Below are 14,958 nucleotides of genomic sequence, written 5' to 3' on the forward strand. Positions count from 1 at the left end.
TGTTCAATGAACGCCTGTTTTATAGATGTGGAGACTGAGACTCAAAAGACTTGCCCAAGGTGGTAAATGGAGGGGTCGGGATTCAAACCTAGGTTAGCCTTCACCAAATCATATGTTGCTGCCCCACCTTTTTCTTAGGTGCCCTCACTTCCTGCTCACAGTGGTTCCAGGCACCCCTCCAGGCACCACCTCTTCTGGGCCTGCCAGGTCCTGAGTGCCCAGACAGTGACTCAGGTGCCTCAGGGACAGGGAGTGGGTGATGCTTCACACTGCCCTGCCCAGGCTCTGGGAAGGAAGGCATCAATGTAGAGGGGAGAGTCCCAGCTTCTGGGTCTGAATGGGGGCAGAGGCTTCTTTGGGGCCAGATTTTGGGGCTATCAGTGCCCTTTGGAAAACATCCCCCAACATCTCCTAGGAGGTAGTGAGGGCCTGGGAGAGGCCAGGATTGGGGGTGGGGAGGGAGGTGAGCTCTTCAGCTGCCAAGATGGCTGGGGATCCAGAGAGGCAGCTCGTCTCCCTTCCTGTCTGCTAAACCAGCCAGCCCACCCTGAGCGGCTACATAGCCATCTCCCTGAGGTCTTCCTGCTAGTAATACTCTGCTGGCAGGCCCTGGCAGGCCTGTGTTGGACTGGGTGTGGGTGTGGAGAGGTGGCAACCCAGACCTCCTGGGGCAGCTGGGAGCACCACCCAGCCTGGCTCCTGGGGACTCCCTCAGTGCAGGGGAAATGCTTTCATCCCTGACGCTTCTAAAGCCAAAGTACAATTGCCTCCTGCAGGCAGACGAAAGAGACAGGTTCCCAAGTTCGGGATTCTACCCAACAAATTTATTCCCTGGGCTCTGATGTGTCAGGAACATGCCTGGCTTCAAAGCTGTGTTGTCACCATTCTCTCCTTCTGGAATGCCACCTCCCCCTGCTTGTCTCAATGTTACCATTCCTTCCAGCTTAGGTCACAGCCATCCAGATCCTACCCAGCCCCAGAGAGCTCTCCCTCTTCTGGATTCTTTTAGCACCTACCTCTGTCTCTATTTTTCATCTGGTGCTTGGCTTGGGCTGCCTTGTATGATAGCACTTGGTTTCTTGTCAATGTCTTATTTCCCCAACTCAATTTTTAACAATTAGTATGAATTTGAACAGTTATTAGGTGCATATGCTTCAGAATTCAAAAAGTATCAGAGAGATTTAGGAACAAGAAAAATAAGTCTCTTTCATCTTGTTCCCCTCTTGGCAGCCACCACTGTTAATGTTTTTGTTAGTGTTTCCTTCCAGAGATGTCTATATATATAGGTTGAATATCCCTTATCTGAAATGCTTGGGGACAGAAGTGTTTAGGATTTCAGATTTTTTCAGATTTTGAAATATTTGCATATACATAATGAAATATTTTGGGGCTGAAACCCAAGTCTAAATACGAAATTTACTTATGTTTCATATGCACCTGATACATGTTGCATGAAGGCAATGTTGTATAATGTTTTAAATAATTTGTTTTGTTTTGTTTTGTTTTGTTTTTTGAGATGGAGTTTCGCTCTTGTTGCCCAAGCTGGAGTGCAATAGCGTGATCTTGGCTTACTGCACCTCCGCCTTCCAAGTTCAAGTGATTCTCCTGCCTCAGCCTCCCGGGTAGCTGGGATTACACGCACCTGCCACCATGCCTGGCTAATTTTTGTATTTTTAGTAGAGACAGGGTTTCACCATGTTGGCCAGGCTGGTCTCAAACTCCTGACCTCAGGTGATCCTCCTGACCTCAGGTGATCCTCCCGCCTCGGACTCCCAAAGTGCTGGGATTATACGCCTGAGCCATTGAGCCTGGCCTATGTTTTAAATAATTTCATGCATGAAACAGTTTGTGTATATGAGGTCAGGTATGGAATTTTCCACTTGTGGCACCATGTCAGGTACTCAAAAAGTTTTGAATTTTTGAACATTTCACATTTTGGGTTTTTGGAGTAGGGATGCTCTATCTGTACTACTACACTTGCATGCACATTTACTATACACTTTGCTCTACACCTTGTTTTTTCACTTAATAATAAATCTGGAAGATGGTCCATACGAATACCGTTAGCTATGCCTCATTCTGTTTGGTCACAACATAATATTCCATTGTATAGCATACTAACACTTGTTTTACCAGTCTGCTATTAATGGGTATTTAGATTTTTTCCAATCTTTTGCTATTAAAAAGAATGCTCCAACCCTTGTATGTATTTTTTTTTTTTTTTGCACATATGTATGACCACACCTTCTTAGAACTGAGATTTCTGGGTCAAAGATTATGCACTTTAAATCTTGCTCTCTTTAGAAGTCACACCAGGCCGGGCACGGCGGCTTATGCCTGCAATCCCAGCTACTCGGGAGGCTGAGGCAGGAGAATTGCTTGAACCCAGGAGGCGGAGGTTGCAGTGAGCCAAGATCATACCACTGCACTATAGCCTGGGCAACAAGAGCGAAACTCCGTCTCAAAAAAAAAAAAAAAAAGTCATATCAAATTACCCACCCTCCCACTACCAATCTGTAAGAATGCCTGTGCCCTCAGCCTTGCCCATACAATGTATTCAACTTTTTGGTCTTTGTCAATCATCCAATAAGTGAAACAAAGTATTTTGTTGGGGCCATGTGCCCAGGTGCAGTGGCTCTGGCCTATAATCCCAGCACTTTGGGACGCCAAGGCAGGAGGATCATCTGAGGCCAGGAGTTTCAGAACAGCCTGGCCAACATGGTGAAACCCCGTCTCCACAAAAAATACAAAAATTAGCCGGGGGTAGGGGGGTGGCACATGCCTATAATCCCAGCTACTTGGGAGGCTGAGGCAGGAGAATTGGCTGAACCTGGGAGGTTGCAGTGAGCCAAGATAGTGCCACTGCACTCAAGCCTGGGTGACAGAGCAAGACTCCATCTCAAAAAACAAAACTCCAAAGTATTTTGTTGTAGCTTTATTTATTATTATTATTCTTTTAAAAATTATTATTATTATTATTTGAGATGGAGTTTCACTCTTGTCGCCCAGGCTGGAGTGCAACGGCACGATCTTGGCTCACTGCAACCTCTGCCTCCCGGGTTCAAGTGATTTTCCTGTCTCAGCCTCCCGAGTAGCTGGGATTACAGGCATGCACCACCACCCCTGGCTACTTTTTGTATTTTTAGTAGAGACAGGGTTTCACCATATTGGCCAGGCTGGTCTGAAACTCCTGACCTCAGGTGATCCACCTGCCTTGGCCTCCCAAAGTGCTGGGATTACAGGCAGGAGCCACCATGCCTGTAATCCCAGCAATCCCAACATGCCTGGCCTGTTGTAGCTTTAGTTTACAGTTTTTTTGTGAATGAGATTGAGCATCTTTTCATATGTTTAAAAGCCAGTATTTCCTCTTCTGTGAGCTGCCTGTCCCTTTGTCCATTTAAAAATGTCATTGTCTTTCATTAGTTGGCATTTCTTTGTGGACAAAGGAAATTAAACCTTTGTCTGCTAGATGTGCTCCATATAATTTCCCTCGGTTGTCATCTGTCTATGTCCTATCCCCTTGAGCACAGAGATTGGAATTTAAGCTTCTTTATATTCTTATTCTTAATATAACAAGACATACACGGTAGGTGCTAGACAAATGTCTGTTGGGACGGCAGAGTAAGAAGAAAGAGGCAGAGATCTGGAAAATTTGGAGTGACTTAACCCCACCACTCCTTCCTCTTATACCAAGTCTAACCCTTAGTCTTTGTGTCAGTCAGGACTCTTGTAAACAGCAGAAGCTAACTGGCAAATTGTTTCAAGTCCCCTGCCCCCAACAATTATAGAGATATCGGATAGCACACAGAATCAATGCAAGGGCCAGCAAACAAGGGTCAGCAATCAGACAGGCACCTAGGGAAGCTGGGCAGCCAGTACCACAATCAAGGTTGGGCACAGGACAGCCTGTGTAGGAGACTCCTGTCCCCTCCACGCTCCGCAGTGAGCCTCCTACTCTCGTCCCTCACCTGCGGCAGTAGCGCTGACACTTCCTCCTCCAGACACTAGAGGCCGCTGTTGGCCCCATCGCCTCCACCGCCGCCGCAGAAATGAATTCCTAAACCAGCCCTGCTTCTCCGTGACTTGCTCCAGATTCAAAGTCCCAGTTGGAGCATCCGATTGGCGGAGCTCATGTCTTCTGCCTGCAAGTCAGGGAGAGCAAGCATTGGGGCTTTGTGGCAAATGGTGGCCTGCTTCCCATTAGGGCCCGTGCGATGGGAATTCCCCAAATGTAGGCAGAAGGTTCTGATGGTGGGGAGCCAGGAAAACAGGACACTCACACCACCTTCTTCTCTCAGGTCCGGCTCAAGCCCTTCTCGTTGGCGAAATGTTCCTGGGTCCCCCAGCCTAAAGCACTTTTCTGGGCTCACATAACCATTATTGCTTGAGCCAATCAGGATGCCAGCGAGGACCGCAGTAACACCTAATACGTACCATGTCTCATTTGACTTTCAAACAACCCTAGGCACTACCTATATTTAGTGAGACAAAAAGAGTGCTCAGAGATTTTCCCAAGTCTCACAGTAATGCCAGGTTGTAGTCTGTTTCCAAAGCCTCGGGTTTCCCAGCGGGCTACACTGATGGGCTGGTATCTTATCAAGTTCAAGCTCTGCAAAGGCAGGGGTTGGGCCACATTCTTCTTTATACGGCCTGGCAGCATCTTGAATGCAGAAAAATGCTCAGCTAACGCCTGCGGATTGGCTGGATGGGATCAAGCAAGAGCCAGTTCTGGAAGGTTTCCTAACTCTCCCATGAGGCCTGAACCCAGGGAGCATTTTGAAGTGGAATAGGCCTGATCAGGATCAGTTTGGGAAGACTTGAACCTGGGGAATTCCGTTGTACTGCCCCCTTTACCTCACCTCCCCCAAATGTGTCAAAACTGTCCATTATTTATGGATCCCACGGGTAGTTTTGAACCCCGACGACTGCTCTAATAGACCAGTGAGAAAAAACACACAATTCCTGCCCTGTGAAATCGACATTCTAGTGGGGGAGGTGAATGGTAATCAAAAATAATCAAACCAATAAATGCTAATTTGTGGCTCTAACAAGCCTGATGAAGGAAATGCCACGAGACGCTGTAAAAGGCAGTTCTGACCTACTCAGGAAAGCCAGGGCAGCCTGCTGGGGGACCTGGGGCTGGAGCTGGGAGCTGAAGAAGAGGGAGGAGCTAGAACCGTGGTGGGGGGAGGGAGGGAGGAGTCTGAGTCCTCGAGGTGGGTGAGTAAGCATGGATCATCGCTCATGTTTATAAGAAAGTGACAGAGGGACCTGGGGGCCGGGCGGCTTGTTTGTGGGCTGCCCCAGCCTCCGTGCGAGCGCGTCTAGCCTGGACGGAGGCGGGGCAGCAGTCTCCCAGGTCCCAGCTGGGGCTGACGTCGTCTTGGTGCGTGCCCAAAATAGCCGGCTCCGCCCTCTTCTCCCGGCAGCCCCTGCAGGCCCCCACCCCCCCAGGGGACAGGCGGAGCCGGCCTTCTCCCTGTCTCTAGTAGTTTCCGCACCGCTGACGCATGCCTGCGCGCACAGCTGGGCCGGGCGCGTCCTACGCAGCAGCCGCGAGCCGGGCTGCGGGTGCCAGACGGTTCCCGGCGGGGGGCAGGGGCGGGGCGCCGCAGGAGGCCGGGACTCCTGTCGGAGGAGGTGCGGCCGGGGGCCCAGGGTCGGACGGCTGGAGCTGGGGGGCCCCGATAGGGCTCCTGGGCCTGGGCGTCGAGATAGCTCTTGGCCCCGGCCTGCGGGGGCAGATAAGGCTGCCGGAGGGACCTAGTCACCGGCCGCAAGCAGAGCCCGGTGGGCTCCGCTTCCAACTGGGAGCGCCTTCCGCCACCCGGGGAGGGGGACTGCTGCAGCCACAGGGAGGGGCTCTTGGTTCTTTCCGCCTGACTCCTTCTCTTCTGCAGCCCCAAGGAGGCCCGCCTGACGACTGACCAGTTGCCATGGCATCCTACTACGAGATCCTAGACGTGCCGCGAAGTGCGTCCGCTGATGACATCAAGAAGGCGTAAGTGCCTCCGTGTGCAACAGAAAACCTCTCACCCTCCACCCGCCACCACCATGGGGCACTTCAGAGTGACACCTGTAGGTGTCTGAGGGAACCAGGTCGTTAGAAAGCACTTGAGGGGCTTCCTCCGAGTGACACCTGCAGGGAGGAAAGAGACCCCTGGTAGAGTACAAGGAGAACGTCCAGAGAGTGAAGTAGTTAGTTCCGCTGGGAGCTGCACTGTGTTATTGGTTGTTCTCCAGTTGATCTTCCCCTCCTCCTCCTCCTCCTCCTCCTTTCCCCTCCCCTCCCCCTTCCCCCTAGATTTGGGCATTCTCAGGCTGCAGTGCAAAGATGCAGTGCAAAGAGGCTGTGTGAGGAGGAGGGGCTGGTGTCCCTGTACTCTTCAAGGCCACATGTGCCCCAACCTTTGCAGCCCCAGTCCAGCAAGCCCTAGGGAGGGGCTAGGGACCCTGGCATTGTATCCGCTTGTACATGTGGTCCCAGCCCTGGTGGCAGAGGAGAGAGGGTGGAACTTGATGAAAACATCACAGCAGCGGCAGCCCTAGCAGCTGGGGTGGTCCGGGACCCTGTGGTGAAAGGACAGTGATAGGCTAATGGGAAAACGGGTCATTTGGTTCCTGGGTGGGAAGTGCCTGCATTTGTCCCCCGACTCTCTCCTCTGCACCCACTTTCTGCAGGTATCGGCGCAAGGCTCTCCAGTGGCACCCAGACAAAAACCCAGATAATAAAGAATTTGCTGAGAAGAAATTTAAGGAGGTGGCCGAGGCATATGAAGTGCTGTCTGACAGTAAGGGCTGGGGTCAGGCAGGACCCAGCACATCACCCCCTACTTCATGCCCCAGCTCACATTTTCTTAAAGCAATGTCTCTGCCACCTGAGTTTCCTCTGTGCCTTTTTCCAGCCTGATATTTAAGCTCCCCCCTCCTACAGGGACAGCTCAGTGTCTGCTCCCCAGAGTCTGGTAGGAGTGGCTGGCATGAGACCTGAAAGGGGAAGGAAGCAGGGCAGGTAACTCATGTGAGCTGAGCCTCCTGCATGCCAGGCATTGGTGGGTGTCATCTCCATGAGTTCTCACAGCCGTTCTATGAGGCAGGTTCTATCACTCCTATTTTACAGGCAAGGAAACTGAGGCTGAGAGAGGTGAAGTAACTTGCTCAAGGCCACGCAGAGCTGGAATATGAATCCAGGTCTGCCTTTTTATTGATTCATTCAAAAAGTAATTCACTGAATGCTCACAGTGTCCGGCACTCGCTGGGTGCTGGGGAAACTGGAGGACAAACAGGCACTGTCCTTGCCCAGAGGGGCAGGGAAGACCAACACCTACCAGGCACACACACACACACAGTTACAGCTTGTGAAGAGTATTCAGAGGGAAGAAACAGGGCAGGTGGAGTGCTAGGGAATAATGTGCACTTGCTTTTGTTCTGGTGGTTGTAGAAGGCCTCTCCGAGGAGGTGACATTTAGGCTAAGCCCTGGCGAATAATAATGTAGTAATCATTAGCTAACATTTATTGAACACTTGCTGTGTGTCAGACACTGGTAGGCAGTTTACGTGGATGGTCTCATTTTATCTTTGCAACAACCCTGTGCTGTGATGACAGCCATTTTCCAGATGAGAAGAGGCCGGCTGTGTGAAAGGCTGAGTTGCTGCCTACCTATAGCCCATGTCCCCTGGGTCCCCTGCTGTGCCTGCTGTCCCCCGCCAAGTGTCAGAGTGTCAGTCTCTGGACAATCCTTTGAGCGTCCTAGCCTGGGAGGGGAGGCCATCCCAGAGGGAGGGTGAAATGATCTGGTCTCTTTTTGCAGAGCACAAGCGGGAGATTTACGACCGCTATGGCCGGGAAGGGCTGACAGGGACAGGTAGGTGGAGTGGTGAGGCCCAGGAATGGAGGTGGGGCAGGGAGGAGAGGGGCAGGGCAGATTCTTGCAGTGGAGGCTCTCTCAGGCTCCTGGCTGTGCCTTAGGCGAGGTCCCCCGGCTCAGAGCAGGATGCATGCCCTAAGCTCGCTCCTCATCCTGCCTTTTCAGGAACTGGCCCATCTCGGGCAGAAGCTGGCAGTGGTGGGCCTGGCTTCACCTTCACCTTCCGCAGCCCCGAGGAGGTCTTCCGGGAATTCTTTGGGAGTGGAGACCCTTTTGCAGAGCTCTTTGGTGAGTGGACTCTGGAAGCCTCTGAATGGCTCAACTTCCCCCTCCAGGCCTGTCCTTCCATCAGCTGGGAGGCCCTGAGGTAGAAGGCTGAGAGGGGATGGGAATGCCATGGACAGAAGATTTTGTGGAGCTGGCTCCAGTGAGAGCTGGGACAGAACCTCATATGTACCAGAACCCTGTGATCCACCAGTGACACTTCACAGACTCACCTTATTAAATTACAACAATAATACATTGTTAGACTTCTATAGTAACAGCCATGAAAGCAAGATTCAAAGCATCTTGTGACAATATTATTATTATTACCTATAAAACAGATACTGGTATTTTTTAATGATAGATATGTGCCAAATATTTTACATTCCCTAATTCTCTAGTGAACCCTGAGAGGTGGGCAATTTTATCCCCATTTGCAGATGAGAAAACTGAGGTACAGCTAATAGCCCAGAGTCACATAACACATGGCAGAGCTGGACTCCTAGCTGTGTCTGCCTGTCATCACGTCATGATGATGTGCCTGTACTGAAAGAGCCATCTGTCCTCCATCCCTCTTCCCCCTCCTTCCTTCCTTTATTCTTTATTGTGGACAGAATTAACCAGTGAGCGTTTTCGAATTCAACATTAAAAAGGAATTTATAAATAAGCCCAACTAAAAAGCGGAAAAGAAAAACCCTACCCAGTTGCTTAGCGGTTTGTACTTCCAGACTCGGGCTCACACACTTTTGAGGGGAAATGTCATTACCAGATGACTGCTAATCTGTTTACTTGTTGTAGATGACCTGGGCCCCTTCTCAGAGCTTCAGAACCGGGGTTCCCGACACTCAGGCCCCTTCTTTACCTTCTCTTCCTCCTTCCCTGGGCACTCCGGTAAGTTCTGACCCTTCCCACGTTTGCAAGCTCCGATTCCTGGAACCCCTGGCGTGAACTTGTTGCTTTTCCGAGCCTGTCTCCTGTGTTGGGAGCCCTGCCTCCAGCAGCCCTGCGAGGAGGCCTGGAGCCTCGGTGACCACAACAGGCAGCACAGTCTTCTTCTAACCACCTCTCCTCCTCCTCCCTTGTCCCGATGCCAGATTTCTCCTCCTCATCTTTCTCCTTCAGTCCCGGGGCTGGTGCTTTTCGCTCTGTTTCTACTTCTACCACCTTTGTCCAAGGACGCCGCATCACCACACGCAGGTGAGAGCTCCTTCTGGGGCTATCGAGGGGTGAGAAGTCTGCTGGGGAGCTGTGTTCAAATAGAAAGTTGGCTCCTTGAGGGCAGGGCCCAGTCTGCGCTCTCTACTGTGGTGGCCAGAACTGGGACCAGCGCCTGCAGGATTCTGTCACTGCTCGTTGCCTGAACTGTGCTGTCTCCCACAGAATCATGGAGAACGGGCAGGAGCGGGTGGAAGTGGAGGAGGATGGGCAGCTGAAGTCAGTCACAATCAATGGTGAGGGGCAGCTCTACCACCCAGCCCCTGGCAGGAAGCCCCAGCCCCAACCCCAGCAGCCTCCTCCCCAAACTGCTGCTCTCTGAACTCACTTAGGGCTTGGGAGGGAGTGGCAACAGGCCAGACTGGTAGGATCAGAGATGGCAATGCCGGGAAGGGGGTGGAGGAGTCTCACGAAGCCATCGCCGTCACTATGAGTGGGGTGTCTTACATTTGCAAAGCACTTTACTATTTTTAAAGCACTTCCAGATATACGATATCCTCTGTATTCTTCAAGCATCTGGGGGAGTACACAGGGCAGATGGTATCCACTCAGTTTTAATCTGGGGAGCCTGAGCTGCAGCATAGTTAAATGACCCTAACTTCCAAGTAGTCCAGGCCCAAGACTCTTTCCTTCCAAGTAAGGGGTAGAGCCAGGAGTCAAACCCAGGACGCACGATTCCCGGAGCAGAACTGCCCCTGCAACACCATGCTGTGCAGGGCCGTCATCATAGCTAACCTTTCACACGTGCTGACTCCGTGCACTGTGCACCAAGCCCTTTACATGGGCTGACATATTTAATCGTTGGAACAATTTGAGTATGAACGCACTCTCATTATTCCCATTTTCTTTTTTTTTTTGAGGCAGGGTCTTGCTTTGGTGCTCAGCCCAGCACGATTATGGCTCACTACAGCCTCGACATCTTTGGCTCAAGCAGTCCTCCCACTTCAGCCCCCTGTATAGCTGGGACTACAGGCGTGTGCTACCATGCCCAGCTAATTTTTTAAATATTTTGTAGAGATGGGGTCTCACTATGTTGCCCAGGCTAGTCTCGAACTTCTAGGCTCAAGTGATCCTTCTACCTCGGTCCCCCAAAGTGTTGGGATTACAGGCATGAGCCACTGTGCCCGGCCATCATTCCCACTTTCTAGATGAGGAAAGGGAGGGGTAGGGATGTTGAGTGACTTGCCTAAGGGTAGGAGCTCCTTCCTGGTAGAGCTGAATACTTCCCTGTGCTCAAAATCACAACCCTAGGTGCCAAAATGCATGTGTGCCAATTCCAAATAAAAGACTCTTAAGTGGTCAGGGTTGTTACTGTGTGAGGCAGCCTGGCAGTAATACCCCTGGCTCAGGTTGGGGCCTCATGGTGGCTGTGACTTTTGCAGGTGTCCCAGATGACCTGGCACTGGGCTTGGAGCTGAGCCGTCGCGAGCAGCAGCCGTCAGTCACTTCCAGGTCTGGGGGCACTCAGGTCCAGCAGACCCCTGCCTCATGCCCCTTGGACAACGACCTCTCTGAGGATGAGGACCTACAGCTGGCCATGGCCTACAGCCTGTCAGAGATGGAGGCAGCTGGGAAGAAACCCGCAGGTGGGCGGGAGGCACAGCACCGACGGCAGGGGCGTCCCAAGGCCCAGCACCAAGATCCAGGCTTGGGGGGGACCCAGGAGGGTGCGAGGGGTGAAGCAACCAAACGCAGCCCATCCCCAGAGGAGAAGGCCTCTCGCTGCCTCATCCTCTGAACACCGGGCCCAACCTGATCTGATCCAGGTCTTGACTGGGGGTCTGACTCACTGTGGGAAGCGAAGAGGGGAGTATCCTGAGTTGTAGGAACTGCTTTCCAACTCCATGCTCCCTCCACAAGTTTCCCTCCCAGGCCCCCCACACCCCAGTGTGGACTTGGGATTTGCTGTGCTCAGCCTAGGGCTGATAGGTCCCTGGTGAAGCCCAGGGTCGGGGGTGTCAGGGCAGTAGAAGGGCCCGAGGAGCCAGGTTGCATTTATTGGATGGGGAGCTCCAAGGGGCATTAGTGGTTTGGGCTGGGCCTTTTGTGCCCAGGTACTCTGCCACTTGTGTTGCTGATGGTGTCAAGGAAGGAGGACTTGGCCTAGGGTTGTCTGAGCCGGAGCCGGCAGCTCCACTGGGGAGCAGTGCAGGCAGAGTGGAGCCTCCCGCTCTCCTGGTCCAGCTGCAGACCCCCAACCCTGGTTTCTGTGCCATGTTGCGCTCTGACCGTCTCTGTTGCTTCTCTTCTGGTGTTGCTTCTCCTCCCTCCCATTCTCTCTGCAACTCCCTGCGGGCCGCATCGCTTGCTTTCACTGCCGTCTGGCTAGGACTCCCTTCTTCCTTCCTTCCCCGAGAAGGCCTCAATGTGGCGAGGAAGATGCTGGGGCCGGTAGGGCTGTGAGATCTTCTGGGGAGGCTAGCCGGGTGGGGCGGGAGCCTCTCAGCTGTCCAGATTCAGAACTGGAGCCCACTCCTCCTCCCTCTCGTTGCTTCAGCCTGCCCTTACCCCTCAGGACTAGGCAGAGGTGAGGCTGGCTCACCCTGAAGAGGTGGGATAGGACTGGGGGACCCCGGAGGGAGGCCTAGGAGGGGACTGCACCCATACTGCTTCCCTACCACAAATCAGGGCTCAGGGAGAGGCCATGCGGCCAGCCCAGGTCTGCATGCTGAGCCCCATCCTCCACAGCTTGCCGCTGACGCTCTCTCCTGTCACCCCGCCCCTGCTCTCTCCCCAGATGTGTTCTGAGCTGGATGCCGGGATCCAGAATTGCTGCACAGTTCCAACAGGACAGCGCCCTCCCCCATGCACTGGGAGGGGACCCTCCATTTCTCCCCCTCACCCATGCTGAGTGTAGAGCCGGGGCCTGGGTGGCGGGCGGGGGCCGGGTGGGAGGCGGCAGTAGTCTTAGCCTGTGCACTCTCTTCCTTGGGTGTTTGGTGCTGGCTCCTGGGGACTACAAACCCCAGAGTGCGGTGTGCCTGGCCTCATTACTGATAGATCCCGCTTGGGGGAGGTGTTGTGTGGTTACGGAGCTGTGCATCTTGGGACATGTAGCCCAGGTCAGCTTGTCACTTGCTGTGAGATGGGGAGATTTTGTCTCTTGATTTATCCCTGGAGGGCTGGCAAGGTTGTAGATGAAGGGGGAATGATCTGAGCCTTGGTTCCCCTGACACATCTTGCTAGCCCCAGGGTTAGAGTGGGCAGGGCAGATCCGCGCAGCACCTGGGAGAGGTACCTTTCCCTTGGGCAGCCTGGGGTCCCAGGAACAAGCCAGGGCGAGTAGCATGTCCGCCTGAGTAGGGTGTGGCCCCAGAAAGCTGAGGAGTGTGGGCTGGCAGAGAGCTTCCAGGACAAGGCCACCCGCGGGGGCATGTGTGTGGTAGGGCTTGGCATGTGATGGCAGCTCCAGGCATGCCGCTGCTTGTATGGCTTTCTTTGGCCTCTGACCCTGCTGCCCATTCTTTCCAACATCACAGATGAGCTGCCTCTCCTCCTCCCTGCCTGGGGAGCCCAGTGGCCAGGGAGGGGAGTGGTGGAGCCAGTCGCTGTAACACTGAGCCTCAGAGACGAACCAAAACCAGCTGGGCTGAGCTCAGATCCAGGGGGAAATGCTGGAAGTCAATAAAACTGAGTTTTGAGAGCTTGGTGGTGTGTTGTGTTCTTGTGTTCCTACTTTCCGGGGTGGCCCAGGAGGGCCTCTAAGGGACATTGGGTGACACCTCAGGCCTCACACCTCCCTTTATGCCCCTACAGCTAGAGGTGCAGGTCTTGCCAGTTGAAGGCAGAAGTGCCCTCTTTGACCAGGCTGCCCTCCCCAAGTATGTTATGGAAGCCTAAGCAATGCTCCATTCTTTGCTTTCACCTCTTGGGGGCCTACAACCGGCTTTCCCTAGCAGCCGATGTTCCCCTTATGAGGGGCCTCACCCCCTAGTACTCCACAGCACAGCTAGGACCATACTCAGTTAAGACTTAACTGAGGCTGGGCGCGGTGGCTCATGCCTATAGTCTTAGCACTTTGGGAGGCTGAGGCGGGCGGATCACTTGAGGCCAAAAGTTTGAGACCAGCCTGGCCAACATGGCAAAACCCCATCTCTACTTAAAAAAATACCAAAAAAAAAAAAAAAAAAAAAGCTGGATGTGGTGGTGCATGCCTACATGCCTATAATCCCAGCTACTCGGGACGCTGAGGCAGGAGAATCACTTGAACCTGGGAGGCGGAGGCTGCAGTAAGCCAAGATGTAGCTACTGCACTCCAACCTGGGCAACAGAGTGAGACTGTCACAAAGAAAGAAAAAAAAAAAGACTGAAAGCACAGAAAGCTGAGAACACACAGTGAAACCTTTAAACTGTACCCCCGTGAGGCCCACAGACTAAGCCCCTGGGTAGGTTTCATTGGCTCAGCCCGAGGTGTGAGCCAGTGGCATGTGGAGTGGCATGAGTCCAGCCCACCCAGGGCCCAAGCCCCAAACTCATCAGGGCCCATGGAAGAAAAAGCCAGGTACCCCTTCCCTTTCATCTCCAGCCGCTGTGCTGGGACAAGCACCTTTCCATTGTCAGGCAGGGCCGGGTGGCTCCCCAGGCCTCTCTTCCACTCCAGGACAGGCTCTTGCTTCACCGTCAATCACCAAGGGGCCTCTACTATATTTTTCTCAAAGTGAAGAAGCAGCCTACCCTGAAAGAGGAATTTCAAACCTCCATCCTGAGTCGGGTGGAAGTTTGCAAATGGCTGTTTCTTCTACATCTGTCCAGCCCTTGAGATGGCTATCACTGGCACTGAGCCTCAGCAGAGCGTGGGTGAGACAGCGGGAGGGCCTGTGGTCTGCTGGAGAGTCCCTTCACTCCTGCTCAGGGCAGATGGGTGTTTGCCCTGTTTTTTAGTTAAGGAGACTGAGTCTCAGCACAGGTAAGTGACCCTAACTCCCAAGTAGCCCCAGGCCTAAGGCTCTTTTTGCCTTATTTCATGTCCACCGTTTTTGTCCAAGGACACCTCCTGACATGCAGGTGAGTGTGCCTTCTGGGACCATACAGGATGGAGGGTTCTGGGAGCTGGGGTGAGACAGAAAGTGTCCTTTATCCCCAGGGGAACTCCTGTCCTAGCATCTCACAGGCCTAGCCTAGACTCACTGTCAGAGTTTTGCTATAGTTTTGCCTAAGGTGTGGCAGGCACTTTGTTAATATCACTTTGTTCAGGCCTCACCTCAATCTGGCAGCAGAAGGGCACAAAGCAGCTGCCAAGAACTGAGAGGAGGCTAGGCGTGGTGGCTCACGCCTGTAATCCCAGCACTTTGGGAGGCTGAGGCGGGCAGATTGTCTGAAGCTCAGGAGTTCCAGACCAGCCTGGGCAACATGGCGAAACTCCGTCTCTACTAAAAATACAAAAAATTAGCTGGGCTTCGTGGTGCATGCCTATAATCCCGGCTACTGGGGCGGCTGAGGCAGGGAAATCGCTGGAGCCCAGGAGGCAGAGGTTGCAGTGAGCCGAGATCGCACCACTGCACTCCAGCCTGGGTGACAGAGCAAGACTCTGTCTCCAAAAAACCCCCAAAAACAAAAAAAGAATTGAGAGGAGAGGTAGTAGAGAGGTGGTTAGTCAGCCAGGTGCAAATTC

General features: G+C 53.1%; 1 protein-coding gene across 2 annotated transcripts; it reads left to right on the plus strand.

The window, feature by feature from the left end:
* Positions 1-5,432: 5,432 nt before the first annotated feature.
* On the plus strand, positions 5,433-12,995 carry DNAJB2 (DnaJ heat shock protein family (Hsp40) member B2). 2 transcript variants are annotated; one of them, XM_030802379.1, is made up of 10 exons: positions 5,433-5,640; positions 5,901-6,001; positions 6,682-6,791; positions 7,812-7,865; positions 8,034-8,156; positions 8,931-9,023; positions 9,227-9,329; positions 9,513-9,583; positions 10,730-10,933; positions 12,085-12,995. In XM_030802379.1, exons 2-10 carry the CDS (start codon positions 5,937-5,939, stop codon positions 12,093-12,095), a joined length of 834 nt encoding a protein of 277 aa, XP_030658239.1. In that variant the 5' UTR covers positions 5,433-5,640; positions 5,901-5,936; the 3' UTR covers positions 12,096-12,995. The 2 variants fall into 2 exon arrangements, with proteins under 2 accessions (XP_030658239.1, XP_030658238.1); XM_030802378.1 differs by having other exon boundaries at positions 10,730-12,995.
* Positions 12,996-14,958: the final 1,963 nt, after the last annotated feature.

Source organism: Nomascus leucogenys, chromosome 22a (assembly GCF_006542625.1).
Source record: "Nomascus leucogenys isolate Asia chromosome 22a, Asia_NLE_v1, whole genome shotgun sequence".
Classification (NCBI taxonomy): domain Eukaryota; kingdom Metazoa; phylum Chordata; class Mammalia; order Primates; family Hylobatidae; genus Nomascus; species Nomascus leucogenys.